This window comes from Carassius auratus, unplaced genomic scaffold (assembly GCF_003368295.1).
Source record: "Carassius auratus strain Wakin unplaced genomic scaffold, ASM336829v1 scaf_tig00000876, whole genome shotgun sequence".
Classification (NCBI taxonomy): Eukaryota; Metazoa; Chordata; class Actinopteri; order Cypriniformes; family Cyprinidae; genus Carassius; species Carassius auratus.
In genome coordinates, this window is record NW_020523328.1 from 187,063 (window position 1) to 202,703 (window position 15,641).

General features: G+C 40.6%; 1 protein-coding gene across 2 annotated transcripts; it reads right to left on the bottom strand.

Annotated features, from left to right (window-relative positions):
- Nucleotides 1-1,026: 1,026 nt before the first annotated feature.
- On the bottom strand, nucleotides 1,027-15,564 carry LOC113069106 (constitutive coactivator of PPAR-gamma-like protein 2). 2 transcript variants are annotated; one of them, XM_026242086.1, is made up of 16 exons: nucleotides 14,240-15,564; nucleotides 12,848-13,094; nucleotides 12,668-12,750; nucleotides 12,383-12,511; nucleotides 12,179-12,281; nucleotides 11,713-11,786; nucleotides 11,325-11,611; nucleotides 10,984-11,230; nucleotides 10,339-10,510; nucleotides 9,587-9,836; nucleotides 9,342-9,456; nucleotides 8,113-8,322; nucleotides 7,794-8,019; nucleotides 7,579-7,705; nucleotides 6,286-6,346; nucleotides 1,027-6,191 (listed from the first exon to the last, which is right to left on the bottom strand). In XM_026242086.1, the coding sequence occupies exons 1-16, from the start codon at nucleotides 14,765-14,767 to the stop codon at nucleotides 5,910-5,912; spliced, it is 3,141 nt and encodes a 1,046-aa protein (XP_026097871.1). In that variant the 5' UTR covers nucleotides 14,768-15,564; the 3' UTR covers nucleotides 1,027-5,909. The 2 variants fall into 2 exon arrangements, with proteins under 2 accessions (XP_026097871.1, XP_026097870.1); XM_026242085.1 differs by having other exon boundaries at nucleotides 6,286-6,349; nucleotides 14,240-14,767.
- Between the last annotated feature and the right edge of the window lie 77 nt (nucleotides 15,565-15,641).

The window sequence follows — 15,641 nt, forward strand, 5'->3', positions numbered from 1 at the left end:
TTCGACAGTCTAGTCGCCAGATTCACTTTATCACGGCAAGCATAGACACACGTGCGATTATCAAATGTTTTATCAAAAAAATCGCAGCTTTACAAATCAGATCGACAGCTTAACTTGATTTACTTGATGGAGCCTTCTGTCGGCTAATACTTAAGAGGAAATTGTAGACAAGCATGCATGACCCACTCCTCTTTTTACATGACATTATGATCATATACTCAGATTTTATATTTATGCTATCAAATACGAAAAATGGCGGTTGCCTCACTAGTTCGCCCGGTATGATCATCAATAAATGACATGCTAAACAAACCTAGTCGTCATATTGAATTGAAACGTGTCTAGGCAAAAGCAAGACAGAATGCAAATGTAGCGCCAGTGTTCACGGTGACTGCGGTAATGATATTTCAGAGAAGGACCGTGTTGTTTCGCTCACCTGAGACCGCGACTGTACACGATACCGCCATCTTACATCAGCAGCGAGCACATATACACCAGCTCAGCTGCTGCAGGCTCGCAGATCGACCCCTGAGGTGACCTGCCCCTCCAGTGATCCCATCCGACCCGCCTTCCATTCAGATCACGACGAGATCATTGTGGATAATAAGTGGATCACGAAGTGTTCAGTTAAGCAGTGGTTGTCAAATGTCACAACCGGACCGGGAGAAAACTGCAGAACCTTTTAGGAAATGTTATGCTTAGAAATATAAATAAAGTGATTTGATTGCCTCATTATTTTTATAGCCTCCGGTTTTTTTTTTTTTTTTTTTTATAAATGAACGGTACTTTATCAGCAGGCAGGTTATTTAGCTACGGATACATTCAGTTCACATTTAGTTGTCAGTTGTGTAATATTTTAAACTGTAGTCCACATTAATTATTCATTGTGCATGAAACCTAACCTTAATTTGACAAGTTTTGCTTTTTCAGTTAAAACACAGAATCTGTATTTCCTTAACAGAAAACAGGGGAGTATAATTCTGAATGTCTTTCAAATATACAGGTAAATAAAAACCATAACTCCTGTTTACTAAAAGAATAAATTTTATTTCAGCACTGTAAGTCATTTCCCAACCATACAAACATGACTGCCAACTTTGACTTTCTCTCTCTCTCTCTCTCTCTCTCTCTCTCTCTCTGAGCCTTTTGGCTTTCTCCCCAATCCACTGTGAAATCAGACCACAACAGCAAGACAAATTAAAAAGAAAAGTTTCTTTCCAAAACAATCAGGTGCTTTCTTTATACTAAAAATGAGAAATTGTTAATAACGATCATAACCATAACAGCAATAATAATAATGAACTTGACCCTTCACTTCACAAGTTTTTTGGAGCTTTTGGAGATCTTGATGCATGCATCAATGCGTTTGTGTTGATGAATGGATTGACAGAATGTGTTGCCTACAAATGGATGCATCGACTTGACAGTCTTGGAGGAACATGCTAAAAAGCAAAGAGGGCGAGATACAGAGGCTACGTACTTTCAGAAAATGTAGGATGTCAGCGGGCCACTGTACACAACACACTGCTGTTATCAGACTAGGATCCAAACCTGACCACACCAGTGGTCCTGTGGAGTGAAGGGCGGCAGAGCCAGGATACAGGGGTTACAGTTATAAAGCATGAGTCAGATCTGAGGTCCAGACACAAATCTACAGGAATGCACAGGCAAAACTCTTTACCAGAATAGCTGTTGGTTGTGTGCGGGCGCGCATGGTTACAGTATGTGTTCACACTTAACCCATCCATGACTACACTGAAGCTACATTTTTTCAGAGGGACGATATACATGTGCATGGGAGCTGAAGAAGTGTTCTAGGGTTAATCGCTATGAAGAGCTGTGTCCAAGACTCCACTTGAGAGGAAATAAAGAAATCTTCATTTTAGCATTGAAACTGGACGATACAAGATTTAGCCACTATTCACCAAAAAGATGTAAACATCACATTTTCTTTATTAAGTATCTGATCACGGACCCCTTATGTATTCTAAAAGCTCAATTACAGAAACATGTAGCTGTATAATCATATATACAGGATCCAGAAAGAGAATCAAGACTGTTAACTACATACTGGAAAAGCAGTTTCCAGAAATTAACTTTGGTTGAAAATTAATATGTTGCACAAATGTGTATTAGTCTGCTTTGTGGGAAAGGAAGCAAAATTTGGTACGAGTGACAATTACATCATAATGGTGAAGTGGTCTGAAACGATGCCATACAAAATAGAGGTGAGGAAAATTGCTATCATTACAGTTGAAAATATCTAGTTATATTTGCTAAGCAAATTTTAATACTAAACGTAGCAACGGTCAAAGGAGTAGCTGTTGTAATAATATAAAAAAAGGAAGAAAAACAATTTCACAACTGAATGAAACCAAAGACTGTAAGGTTAAATTTCTGAATTCACTGTTGAAAATGTTATCAACTCTTGTCTAAGATTACTTACAGACAGATTAATAGACAAATTATAAAAGTTCAGATCTCTCACTGTTAGTATGAGAATGTAAGGATAGAAGATGCGGGGGAAACAACGGCAAGAATAAAAAAAATTAACAGAGACAAGAGCTAAGAAGAGGGAGAACACTTAAACTTATTGTGACCGTGAATGTCCATGGGCCATAAAACTGTGAAAAAGAACAAAAAACAAAAGGCAAACCAGTGGGATTTGCATTTGTGACCAAATGTTTAAACTGTTTTAAGACCAGCATCTGGAGAAAAAAAGAGCCATTATTAACACCTCACTGATCTCCAGAGCATCCTTCTTATTCAACCCAAATATCATCCACTAAATATTTCTTAGTCTATATTTTACTCTCACATGAATCTCCATAAATGTCTGAATGAGAGTTAAAGCAGCAATCTAGAACAGCAAAGCAGGGAAGCTTTGGAAAGGATAACTTTGGAACCAAGCATCTGAAACTAAATTCAGGATCCAAATAATAGTAAGAGAAATTAACACACTGGAAAATACATGAATATCTGAACGTGTCAAAATTTAACTTTTTTTATTTTTCTCCCTCATACTAACTGATGTCTCTCTACAGGTATAAAAAAAAAAAAAAAAAGGTACTGTGTGTATGTGCGAGAGAGAGATTATATCTTTATTTGGTGTGTCTGTATATTTCGGTTTATGCTGTTCCTTTTATAGATTACACTTATAACTAAATGTGAAGGAGTTAATGACAAACACACAGAGAAAAACCCAACTAACTGAAACGGCTGTTACTCACAGACAGGACAGGACTGAATGCTTTAAAAGGATCTACTGTTATTCTGAGGAAACTGAAATTCCATTAATGGGTGCGTATGCAGGTTCATAAGCACTAACATGCTGGAGATCCTCTCTTGAAAACTAGCACTACTGTACTTACTGTGTAATAAATGTGACAACCTAAGGTTGAGGTTTGAAACGCTCTAGCGTGCACGACGGTGTAGTGTGTTAGTTCACCAACACTACCCGTCACGCTACGGTCAAGATTCTTCTTGGTTTAAAGTCTGTCCGGTATGTCCAGTATTGTCATATTCTGACACCGATATATCATTGTCATGTTTTTTTTTTTACTTATTTTATAGCAAACTGCATTAATAATGCATGCTTCAGGTCATCATGAGATTTCTGACGGGCTGATCTGTCTCCGTTCCTCAATAGTGAGAATTTGCAGAATATACATAGACATGTAACTATAATGGGTGTCTTCCATAAAAAGAGCTTTCGATATAATTTTAGTGGCACTAAATATAATATTAACTTCTTAACAAAATAAGGTGCATCTTATAACTTCAATAGAAAGCTGTGATTTAATCCTGACATTGTCAATTGTACAGATCTTAAACTATGATTAAATGCAATAGCCTCTCTCAAGTGTATTAGTTATTCTTAAAATTAAATTCTCATTCATTATGTCCAACAAGTCATTGGTACAAAACATGTATTTTGTTTTTAAAATGCATTTAAAACATTAACATGTAAGTAAAATTAATCTCCTACCCATCTGATTTAAAATGGTCAATATAACGGCAAGCGCAGCTTTAATCTTCAAGGTGTTCCGTTCGGTTTCATTTTAAAGCCTATTCGCCTCGATAGAAATAATGTTTTGAACATAGAAGTGCATGAGTTCAAAGGACTGTCACAAAAACAAGACGAGACGGACTGATCACGAAACAGTCTGGTGAAGCACAGACTTTTTTTTTTTTTTTTTAAATGACTGTCACAATAAAAGTTAATCCTAAGGTTCATTCGATTCATTTCTTTCGACCGTAACAAAACTACAATGATTTTAGCGATGGTGGGAGAATGCACATGTACAAAAACGCATCCACATGGTACACATGCACAAGGCACAGAGAAGACATGAACGAGGGGCCAAAAAAAAAACAGAGCTGCTAAAATCCGAAAGCAAAATGTTGTGAAAGCAGAGAGATATCAAATGGCAGGTTTGTCTGAGGGACTGTGTGCATTCTCAACCACTGATAAAATCACTCCCCTTAATCACGCCATTGCGTAACGGGATCATGTACATTTGGGTCTATATACAAACGGCTGGGATGTCAAACAGTATCACGGTTCTCTCCGAACACACTGCTTCCTCCCTGACTCTGCCAGAGGCCTCGATTTCTCTTTATCCTGGTTCGAGGACAACCCAGTGTATTTTCGGTTTTAAAACCAAGTGCAGCTTACCTCGCACTCCGTTCTCACATTCAAATGTGTTGGTGTCGATTTGTACGTCATACTGGTAAACAACACGCAAGGTAAAGTGTATCTGGACAGTTAAACTGTCAAAAGAAATGATGGCCTGCTGCTTAACATTAACCAATTAACTATCTATATAGCGCAGTACTATCATAAATAATATTTTAAGTGCTTTACGTTACAATACAATCTATTTTGAAGGGTATTTCTTCCTCAGTCGAGGAGGGAGGGGGGTTGCATATGTTTAATATCAGGCTTAAGGTGCTTTAAATATTTAGATTTTAGAACTACTTGGGTACTGCTGTGAATCTTCAAGGGGACGTGGGCCTAAAAGAAGATTGTCTACATGTGAGAGAACACAACAGAGGAGAGCTAGCTAGGCGATGCAGATTGTAACCTGTACGAATCTTTCCCTTCAATTTATATGTCGTTACTCGTACGCCTCTCTGAGCTTGGACTTCTCAGGTCGCCCGTGGCCCCTGTGCTGAAGACAATAGCAACTTCTCCACATGCAAATCACTCTTTGATAATATGCAAAAAAAAAAAAGAAAGAAAAAGGACTACCATGTGTGTGTGAATGCACACTGTGACATACAAATACAACCAGTGTTCTCCGTCAGTTTCCACTCATCTACTGTATTCAGGGCAGTGTTGATTTGAATCCTCCCCCGTGTGGTACACTGCAGACACAGCCATGTGTAGTACAAATAGTGTGATTCTTTGCTGTGTGGTGGAAACTTTAGAGCAGGTGCTTCTGTGCTACTTGACACGTGCAAGTATTTCGATTAGGTCAATTTTCAAATACACTTTGGGCAATTCGGATTTCTCGTAGCTATTTTAGGCAATCATACATATAAGGTCAACGTCAATGTACTAAGGTCTGAAAAGAAAACTGTCGAAATAAAAAGACTTGAGAGCTTTTCACGATGCTACAACATTGATGGGACAGTGGGAAGGATGAGGTCCAGAACCCGAAGATTCAGTTTGGGCGAAGGGTTGTGATTTAAACTCACTCAGTTTTAAACCAGACCCGGTTCTTAAGGTGACACATAGACCGCATTCCTGACACTGTCCATCTGTCGTTTCCAGCATCATAAATTACACCATGACAACACAAAGTGGCTACTGTGCCCTAAATATTCAATTTTGCAAGGAAAAGGCAGTCGACCTTAGATCATTCCCTCTCACTCTCTCATTCTTATTACATTATGGGATGTAATTACTCCTCTTTCTGTAGTGCACCATCTGATGGGCAGTCATCAAGGCAACAAGAGGCCTCTACCTCCACCCCATCTCCTGACTGGTTGTCTCTGCTGGCTAAGGCACACTGGATTGGCTGGGCCAGTGGTGGCAGGTCAAGAGCTTGACCAGTTGCGCTTCCTGAAGAGCTGCCGTTCAGCTGCTGCGACACGGTCCCCGTTCCCTCCGTGGGCCGACCCACTGCTTTAGCATCCTCATTGAGTTTCGGGGGGCTGGAGGAGGGTGGTGAAGAGGACAGAGTCTACGAGAAACATTGGGATAAAGAGAAGGGGGGAAACATTTATTTTCCTCGCTCACATTTAGCATTTAGCGAGGAAGTTATGCATCGGACTGACCTGTGTTCTGTTGGTGGTCACTTTCTTCCCTCCCCTTCCTTTCAGTATCAATTCTTTACCCCTACTGGGAAACAATAAAAAAAAGATTAGATGTTATATATACATATGTGCATTACGGATACAATTTTGGTAGATTTTATTATGCTTAAAAACAAAACAACAACGTTTCCTACATTAACAGATAAGCTCTGTAAAAAGGAACAACAGTGGAGAGAATTATATATTTATGAAAAATGTCTTTGGCACGAAGCATGTTCAACTGCATATAAAACCATTGGATTTTATGGAGGCTGCAATTAAACATTTGTATATTTTCAGCAGTGAATATGAATAATCTCAATACACAAAAGCTTCTGTATCTAGCGTCAAATACCACTGCAACTTCTGGTGCAACGCAGTGTATGAAAACTGAGAAAATGAAGCACAAAATAAAATCTTGAAAAATTATTAGATGACAGGACAAAGCAATATGAATATGAAACACCTTAACACTATGGTTATTTAAAGCTTCTTGAACTCATTACTAAAATATGTTATGATTTAACACCAAAAATGTTATGTTTACTATAGTTACAATACTATATCATAATTTTTTGAGATAAACAGATACTAGAAATAAGAGTTTGCTACTGCCATGGTTTGCTATTATCTGCCACAGCACTGAGATTTTAGCAGAAATACATATGCAGTCTAGTTCAATGCATTGAAGGGGTCATATGATGCGATTTAAAGTTTTCCTTTCTCTTTGGAGTGTTACAAGCTGTTCAGGGGGAGTGAATAACCATCACACTCTTCCACCCTCAATACCACTACTCAGGTGAGACCTTTGAGCAAGCAATATGGCTGCCCACTGCTCCGGGTGTGTGTTCACAGTATGTGTGTTCTCACTACTGTGTGTGTGTGTGTGTGTGTGCACTTGGATAGGTCAAATGCAGAGCACAAAATCTGAGTATGGGTCAACATACTTGGCCATACCTTGACTTTCACTTAATTAAGTCCAAGGCTGCAAAAAATGCAACAGTAATGTACAGTATGTGGAAAATAAAAAATGTTTTAACCTTAAACCACATAAAGACATAGCATTACATCAAATACACAACACAAATGTTCTTTTTAGCAATGTCATATGACTCCTTTAAAATCTCGTTGCTTCAAGCTACACCAGTAGATTGTGTACTTGAGAGTTTATAAAGAACAGCAGAGAAAGAGAAGCCATTTGTTGTGAGGCTTCTGTCATACCTCCATAAATAATCAGCTATATGGCCACAATTTTATGACACAGAATGCACTCACCCTTTTCCTCCAACTGACACCACCTGCATATTGCCTCTGCCACGGACTGGTTTGTTCCCAGCCCACTGACCAACAACCATGCCAGCTATTTCCAGCTTGCCACCCTGGGGAGGTATAGACTGGATTCCTAAAAAAGTTTGAGAAAATGACTAAGTGGCAACCAAAGAGCAGTAAATAAAATGATCTAAATGTGCTAAATGGGAAGAAGGTCAGACCTGGGAAGGCCCTGGGCCGGTGCTGGTGGTGATGGTGAGGAGGAGGAGGCATAGAGCCCAGGGGGCGAGGAGGGTATAGAGGATGCATGGGGTAGAAAGGGGGCACCATGGCAGGGGGGAGGAATGCAGGGGGTGGCAGTGGTGGAGGTGGGGGAGGCGGCCGGGACAGGTTGATGCCTTCCAGAATGGACTGGCGCATCTTCTCCACTCTCGAAACCAGCTCCTCCTGCAGGACAAAGTGTAAAAAAAACAATAAAAAAAACGTAATTATTCCCAAATACTAAACAGATGTGACTGACTGCATCTACACATTTGTTACCTGGCCTTCACACATATCAAGTAAGGAGGCTCGGTCTCTGGTGGCTTTAGCTAGCTTGCTCTGGAACAACTTCCCATCGAAAAAGCCCCAAGGACAGCAGTGGTCCCATGGCAAGGGCTGTCCACATACATCATTTACAAACAAGGCAGTGTCCACTCCACTCATGAACAGAGAGGCCAGCTGCACCCCACGGTTATCCACCTTCTCCACCTGGTATCAGTGTCAAAGAGAAGAAAATTGATCCGGCGTCATGTTTTGCATCAACCTGGTAAATATCACAGTAGCATGTTATTTCAGATGTCACAGAGCTCTAACAAAAAAGATTATTGACAACTTGACAGTTGAAAGACAACATTCTATTTTAAAGAAATGTTTTGCCTTGAACCTGTTGCTTTATGTGACATACAGCTATTGAAGTTGAGCTGAGCAGAGTCCTTACAAGTTAGTCTTGTCTGAAAACATGCTTTGCGTCAATGCAAAGAAAAACAGTGTTAAATTGTGAATAGTTGTGAATGAACATTTAATAAAGAAAGTGTGGAAGATACAAGGAGTGCATGGGGTATGTTGTGCAATGTTCAATTCAATCCCGCCTCTCACTGCTTTTACTGTAATCTGGGTCTGTACAGTTATATAAGAACATGCAAATGTAATTTAGGCTCAAACCACAGCTCTCCCTCCACTTGCTGTTAACTCAAAAAGTATATATATATATATATATATATATATATATATATATGGACACACACACATCATAGACTTTTTCAGAGAGGCTCAGTTTACAGTAAATGCTGCTCCATACAAACTAAACAAAAATCTCATTGATTTGGGAACACAAAACAAAATAGTAAAATTGTGGTTTCTGCCAAATAAAATCTTGATGGTTAGATGAAAATAAAAGAATTAAGACTGTATTGCATTAACTGTAATGTGAAATAAAATTATGATTATTGCATTACTTTTCATAAATCTCTGAAATTTGACAATAGTGATATTTTTATTTTGGTAAATATTTTACTTCAGAAATAAATAAGAATACTACTACTAATAATAATTTTTAGAGTTAGCAATAATAACAATAATAGATAATAAATCACATTGATATAAACCACAACATTTTTTAAATTGTGCAGTCATAATACAAACACAGTGAAAAAATGTAATAATAAAGGCTAGCCTTAACTGCTGAAGGGGTGCTCACTGTGTGACAGAGTTAATGAGAAATGCATTACCTTGAGTTCCTGAAGTTGGTCAGGCTCATAGAGCTGGTTGGACACAGCTTGAGCCAAAAAGGCATCAAGCTCATGGCGCTGAAGAATGCGACCCCCCGGCCACTGCATCATATACCTGTAAACACATAATACCGCTCAAGATACCCAGAGCTCCTAAGGTTCAGTGCTGATCTACTTATCCAATAATTCTAATGTAAATGGCCAATGAGAAACCGTTCCCCAATGATGTCATCTCATAAAAGTACCTGAGCACGCAGCACATGAGCAGCAGGTGAGATGGCACACAGGTCGGGTTGAGCAGGGCAGGGCAGTCAGAGCGCATGCAGGCTAGGAAGGCTCGTGTACGGCGGCTACGGTCCTCAGACGCTCTGCCCAGCCACAACCGCCTCAGGTTGGGACACGTCCACTCGCGGAAACAAAGGGCAGGAACGAGCTCTGGGGTCAGGGCAGATTTAGCTTTACTGGCACACCACTCCTTTACAATCACTGGAGGCACTGCGGAGTTATACAGAAATGAGACACATTTAGATTCATTTTCATCTTACTTTGATGCCTTCTTCCTCAAAGCCAAAGGAGACACAGCTGGGCAATGATATCTCTATTATTAAAAACAACAAAACAAGAGCTAATTATCTGGTTAGACATTTGACAATATGTTCATTATTTAGAAAGATGAAATACATTTTGCTACAACTTTCTATCTGCCAATTTCTTTTTATAAATATTTTATCAACCCTTATTATTAATATAACAATGAAAAACAAACGGCGTTAAATTTAACAAATAATAGTCAAATTTTTTAATGCAACTTGTATATATTTAACCTAAATATTAACATTGAACAGCACATTCATTTTTGCTGTGGTACTTAAAACATTATTGAGAATCTCAAAAGTTGCCTGGTATTGGAATTAGCCATTTATTTTTTGCTACTGTGACCGCACTCAAAATGTGTATGTGTGTTTTACGGACTCATCTAACCATGGTCTAAGCTTACCGTCAATTGGACTACGCTTGCGCATGGCCAGTCTCTCCAGCCTCCGCTGGGTCTCAGCCAAGCTGAAAAGCACCCCGTAGGCATACTGGCGGGCAGAACGGAAAAGTAGGGAAGCAGGAGGAAGGTCGGGGTTGCACTCGTCTTCTATACACACTGGCATCTTCATCTCCCCCTGGGAGAGAGAAAAGGAAAAGAGAAACAAGAAGGGACAGGAAGGAGTGTAAGAGCTCTGAGAGGTATTATTAGATGCTTTTTAATACAATAAATGGGTTTCAGGTCATTTGTCACCATAAATGTAAACAAATTGTGGTATAATATTATTAAACTCCCATTTAAATGGATACTTCACTCAGAAATTTACATTCTGCCATTAATTACTCAACCTCATGTCTCGTCCTGGACCTCGGAATGACATGAGGGTAAGTAATTAATGACAGAATTTTTCATGTCTGAGTGAACTATCCCTTTAAACATTAAAGATTATATTATATAAACTACATATTTTATATAATATTATAATTAACTTAACCCAAGTAAATAACCCAAGTAAAAATACTGATCTTAAATGCATTAAAAAAAACTGTCAACTGTACCATTGCAGATTCAGCAGCAAGAAACATTAGGTATACTGTGTGGCTGTTGTACCTTGGTCAGGATGTGGTAGATCTGTGGATACATGAGTCCTCTTCTGTGTCTGTGTTCTGCCACCCTCAGCACCTCGGCACTGACCTGTGGAAGGGGTGGCGTTGTGATGTCCATGTGACTCCGCGTTGGCATGGACAGCAATGATGGAATGGACGGCCCACTTCCATTACCATGGTGCCCTTCCCCAGAGCCACTGCTGCCCCGTCCACTGGGATCTTCCCATCTTGTAGACTTGTCAGCTAAATGACTACAACAGAAAATGAATATTCATTTTGCTCTGAATAGCAGATTGCTTGCAAGTACACAACACAATGAACAGATTCGGTACAATATAAACTCACTTAGTGCTGGTGTCATTCTGCTCCTCCCCATCTGAAGATGAAGATGATGAGGGGGAGGGGCCTGTAGGAGCAGCAGTGTGATGATTGGGCTGTCGGCTGCCACCTTGAGAGGAATCATATGGAGCAGACCAATCAGCAAAGCCCATTTTCCCAACTAGTGTGTCATTACAGTCCTGCAGAGGCTGAGTTGGGTTCTGGCATAAAAGGGCTGGACCACTGGCAAGGCTGGGTCCGTAGAGCCCACCTGGATAAGGCACCTTAACACCTGACACCTGGGGTGGACCAAACTGTGGAGAACAGCAAAAAAGAGATTGGCTGAAATCAGTTTTGGGGAAATAAACATGATTTTTTTAAGGGAACTACACTTCTTTGGTAAAAAAAAAATTACCTGAGCTTTTACAGGCTGCATTGCCCCCATGTGGCCTGGAGGTCCGCTAAACTGACTAGGCCCAAAGCCAGGAACTAAAAAAAAAAATGTCAGGAACACAAATCATTATTGTGTGAGTACAATCTGATGGATGTCAAAGCTTATTGTATGGCTTCTGAAAGCTAAACAGTGGAAAATAATCATACACACTGTTCAAAGGTTTGAGTGCCTGTAAGGGGTCTGCATTTGATCAAAAATAGAGTAAACATTATATTATGAAATATTGTTCTCTATTTAACTATATTTCAAAACATAACTTATTCCTTTGATGCAAAGCAGAATATTCAGCATCATTACTCCAGTCTTCAGTGATACTTCAGACATCATTCTAATATACTGATTTGGTGATCAAGAAACTGAAAACATAGAAAGCCTGCCGATCCCAAACTTTGAAGGCTAGTGTATGTAAACACCACATTATACCTACAGAGGTAAGGAGAAGGTCCCATGGAGAGAGGTCTTGGTTTACTGGCCGCTGAAAAGTATTCCACTGCCTTCTTAAACCTCTCAATTTTATCTTCAGTTTGTGACTGGAGGTTAGAAAAATTAGAAGGTCGCCATGTTATGATGAACTTATGATGAAGGTAAAATAGTACATGAAAATGCATATGGTAACTCAGTCATGCTTCACCTGTGACTGCTTGAAAACATCCTTGGCCACCGACTCTAAATTCCCAAGATCTTTGATGGATGCCACATACTCCGATACAGCCTTAATAACAACCTCACATGGAGGGAGCACTAACTGATGAGCCCTTACCTGAAAACAGAGAGAAGAAAAACAAAGAATGAGGTTGAAAGAATGGGTTACATTGATTAAACTGATGCTCAACGATGCTTAAGTCTGTATCATCAATTACAATTATGGAAGAATGAAATATCTGAAAAAGTGTGAAATGACAAATTGTATAAGCACCTTTAGGGAGGCAAGAGGGTGTTCAGGGCCTAACAGACTCCAATGAAAGGCAGCCAAGTCTTCATCTGGCAGAATGTGGTTACCTGTTTTGTGTTTTTGAAGACCCATATTTAGAACCAACCAATGTACGGAAAAAGTGCAAAGTCACACCCTGGACCAAAAACCTGTGGTGACACTTACCAAGAAGAGCAGCAAAGATGGGCAGGTGCTGGGTCTTGAGGCCGAGCTGGCGAGCTGCCTCTGAGAGCAGGTACTGGTGAGTGGTCAGATTCTTGCCATTCCAGGAGAGCTTGAGAGCGTGGGAGCTGAAATAAGTCGGAACGTTGCATAGCGCAAACTCTGAGTCCTGTGCAATCAGACCCTGAAAACCATAGTCTCTGTACAGGGATAGCACCTCCTGATGGTGGTCTTCCAGGGTCTGCACCACCTACAATACAAGAAGGGTGAAAGGAGACCATGCATTCTTGTGATCTGCTGATAAACAAGCTCCTATTGCTCTGAATTTCTGATCAAACACCACTTAAACCATCCAGCTTAAAGGTGCACTCAGTTAAAGCCTACTATTTTGGCTGATGTGGCAGTCATCTTGGGTTAATACTAACACATTAGTATTGTAAAATTATGCTTTTTTTGATACATAATGATTTCTGAATATTTGAAACAATTGCAACACTGATTTTCTGCAGCACTGATACACTGATACGAGCTCTGACATTAAGGTGACATAAACAGCAGTGTGTATTTTACTTAAATACTGTATATAATTTGTTGCATGTTTCAAAGTGAAGTGTTTTACTGTGTTCTTACATGCAAACACACTCGGTTCAAAGTAAACGCAGCAAACTCCATCTTGGTGCTATGAGTTTAACATTTACTTTGTAACACAACGGACACTCAGGTATGGAGTTTTTTTTCACATCTGCATAATTTCCAACAATTTTGTTGTAAGATACTCACAGCACGTCACACAAATTTTTAATGAGAAGCATATGTAAACTCGGTATCTCGGATATCAGAGCTTCAGTAGATAAGAAAACACTTAGTTGCGGGAAAGAGTTGTAGCAATTTTTCAATGTAGTGTCCAAAATTGTTGAATATCAATATTTTTCTAGTTGCTGTATCAAAGTTAAAAAATTCCAGTTTTGTGAAAATCTTATAGCAGCACACATTAGCTAGAAATCCAAAACTGACTGTCAGAGTTACCAAGATAAATCAATGAGCATTGGCCTAGTCACGTGATCATAACATGGCAGCCTTCACGAGGAGACCCACTTCATGTAAAATAGAACAGTTTTTATTAGTATCCACTTTTGACTGGAGTCTCACATGTACATCATTTAAAACCTTTTCAAAATATTAATGATGCATTACGGATAAAACAGAGTGCACCTTTTAAATTACAGTTTAGTGAAAATTGATGATTTTAAAGATTTTACTTGCTTTGCCAACACTTTTACAATGAAACTGGCAATGCATTTGCAGTACAAACTGGCTTAAACTCTCTACACTGAAATTTAAAAAAGTAAGAAAGCTATCCATAATTCCTCTCGAGGACGGCATTAGGCCACTCACCCGCACTCGGAACCGGAACATGGCGAGGCGGACACAGTGGCTCAGGCAGGCCGGGGGCAGAAACCAGGCCCGCGGGGGGGGCGTCGCCTTGCTTCCGACATGGTTGACGATGAGCTGTGCGGTCTGTCGCTGCCCCTGCGCCCGCCGCGCCCACTCCGGCCAGCGGTCCTTCCCAAGCGTACCGTTAAACACCACCACCAGCTCCAGTCCCCCTTGGTACAGACAGGCCTGGGACAGCGCCGCCAGATAGCCGAGCATTGCATTCCACTCGCCTCCACAAACCCAGTCGGTCTGGTAGCCCCCGTAGAGCCGCTGAAGGCCGGAGTCCGCGTCCACCAGAATGCGCGCTGGCGGGGGAGGCGGAGGCAGCGAGCTGGGATGATGGGGATGGTGGTGAGGGTGGTGGTGAAGATGGTGGAGGTGTGGGGGCTGACGGCCTGCGGTTCGGGCGAGCTTGAGTAGATCTACTGGAACAGCCGCCCCAGGGCAGCGTTTCTCCAAATACTCTTGAAACCCTTGCACTCCCATATTGTGTCTGATCGCGTGGGATGGATGAATCTTGTTAAGAAGCTGATTTCTAGGTTGTGTGCTCAGAACTAGATCTGTCCGGTTATACTTTGATAACTAAAGAGTTGAAATGTCTGGTAACGTCAAATTATCCTACAAAAGCAAGTGCCGACCGACCCCCTGTAAGATTTCAGATACGCGTGGCTATTTTGTACGTTTGGTCGTTTAAGTGCAATCTGTGTCCATTCCTTAGTGTGTCAATAGTGTAATCCCGCAACAGTCTTTCTGTTTTGATCAATTACAGTGTTGCACGGTCTAAAACGTAACGATGAGGATAACGGCGCGCACGCTACAGTTAGGATGTCGACAATGTTGATAACATCAAAGTATAATCCTATTTGTAACCTTTCTAGCTTAAAACTAAACAACAACTACACCGTTGCTATCCAACATAACCGTTAGGTGATTCAAAACTAACTCTAGCTGCTAGTAAAACAGTATGTCCTGTGATGGATGACAGTTATAAGAGCTACAGTTTGTGGCTAACAGACTAGCTCGCGCAGTTAGCCAGTTAGCCGAGATCCCGGCGTGATTGACGCGTCAAACTACTCGAGACAAATCGGGGACTGCCGCGATTCGGAATGAGATGAATAATTAAGGGGAAAATAAAGTAAAACAACTAAAATAAAACAAAAACAAAAGCCCGACGTAAGCTCCCTCGCTCTCTGTCTCACTCACGACTTCATGTTGAGGAGAGGAACATACTTTCACGCGACGTCGGCCATCTTGCGACTTCCCCGCGGACCAACAGAAAGTGGGAGGGCAGGCAAGCTGAGGAAAGTGGGAGGAGCGATGGGCCTGGTGTCTGGGGGATGGAGTTCTTTGCGTCTGAAAA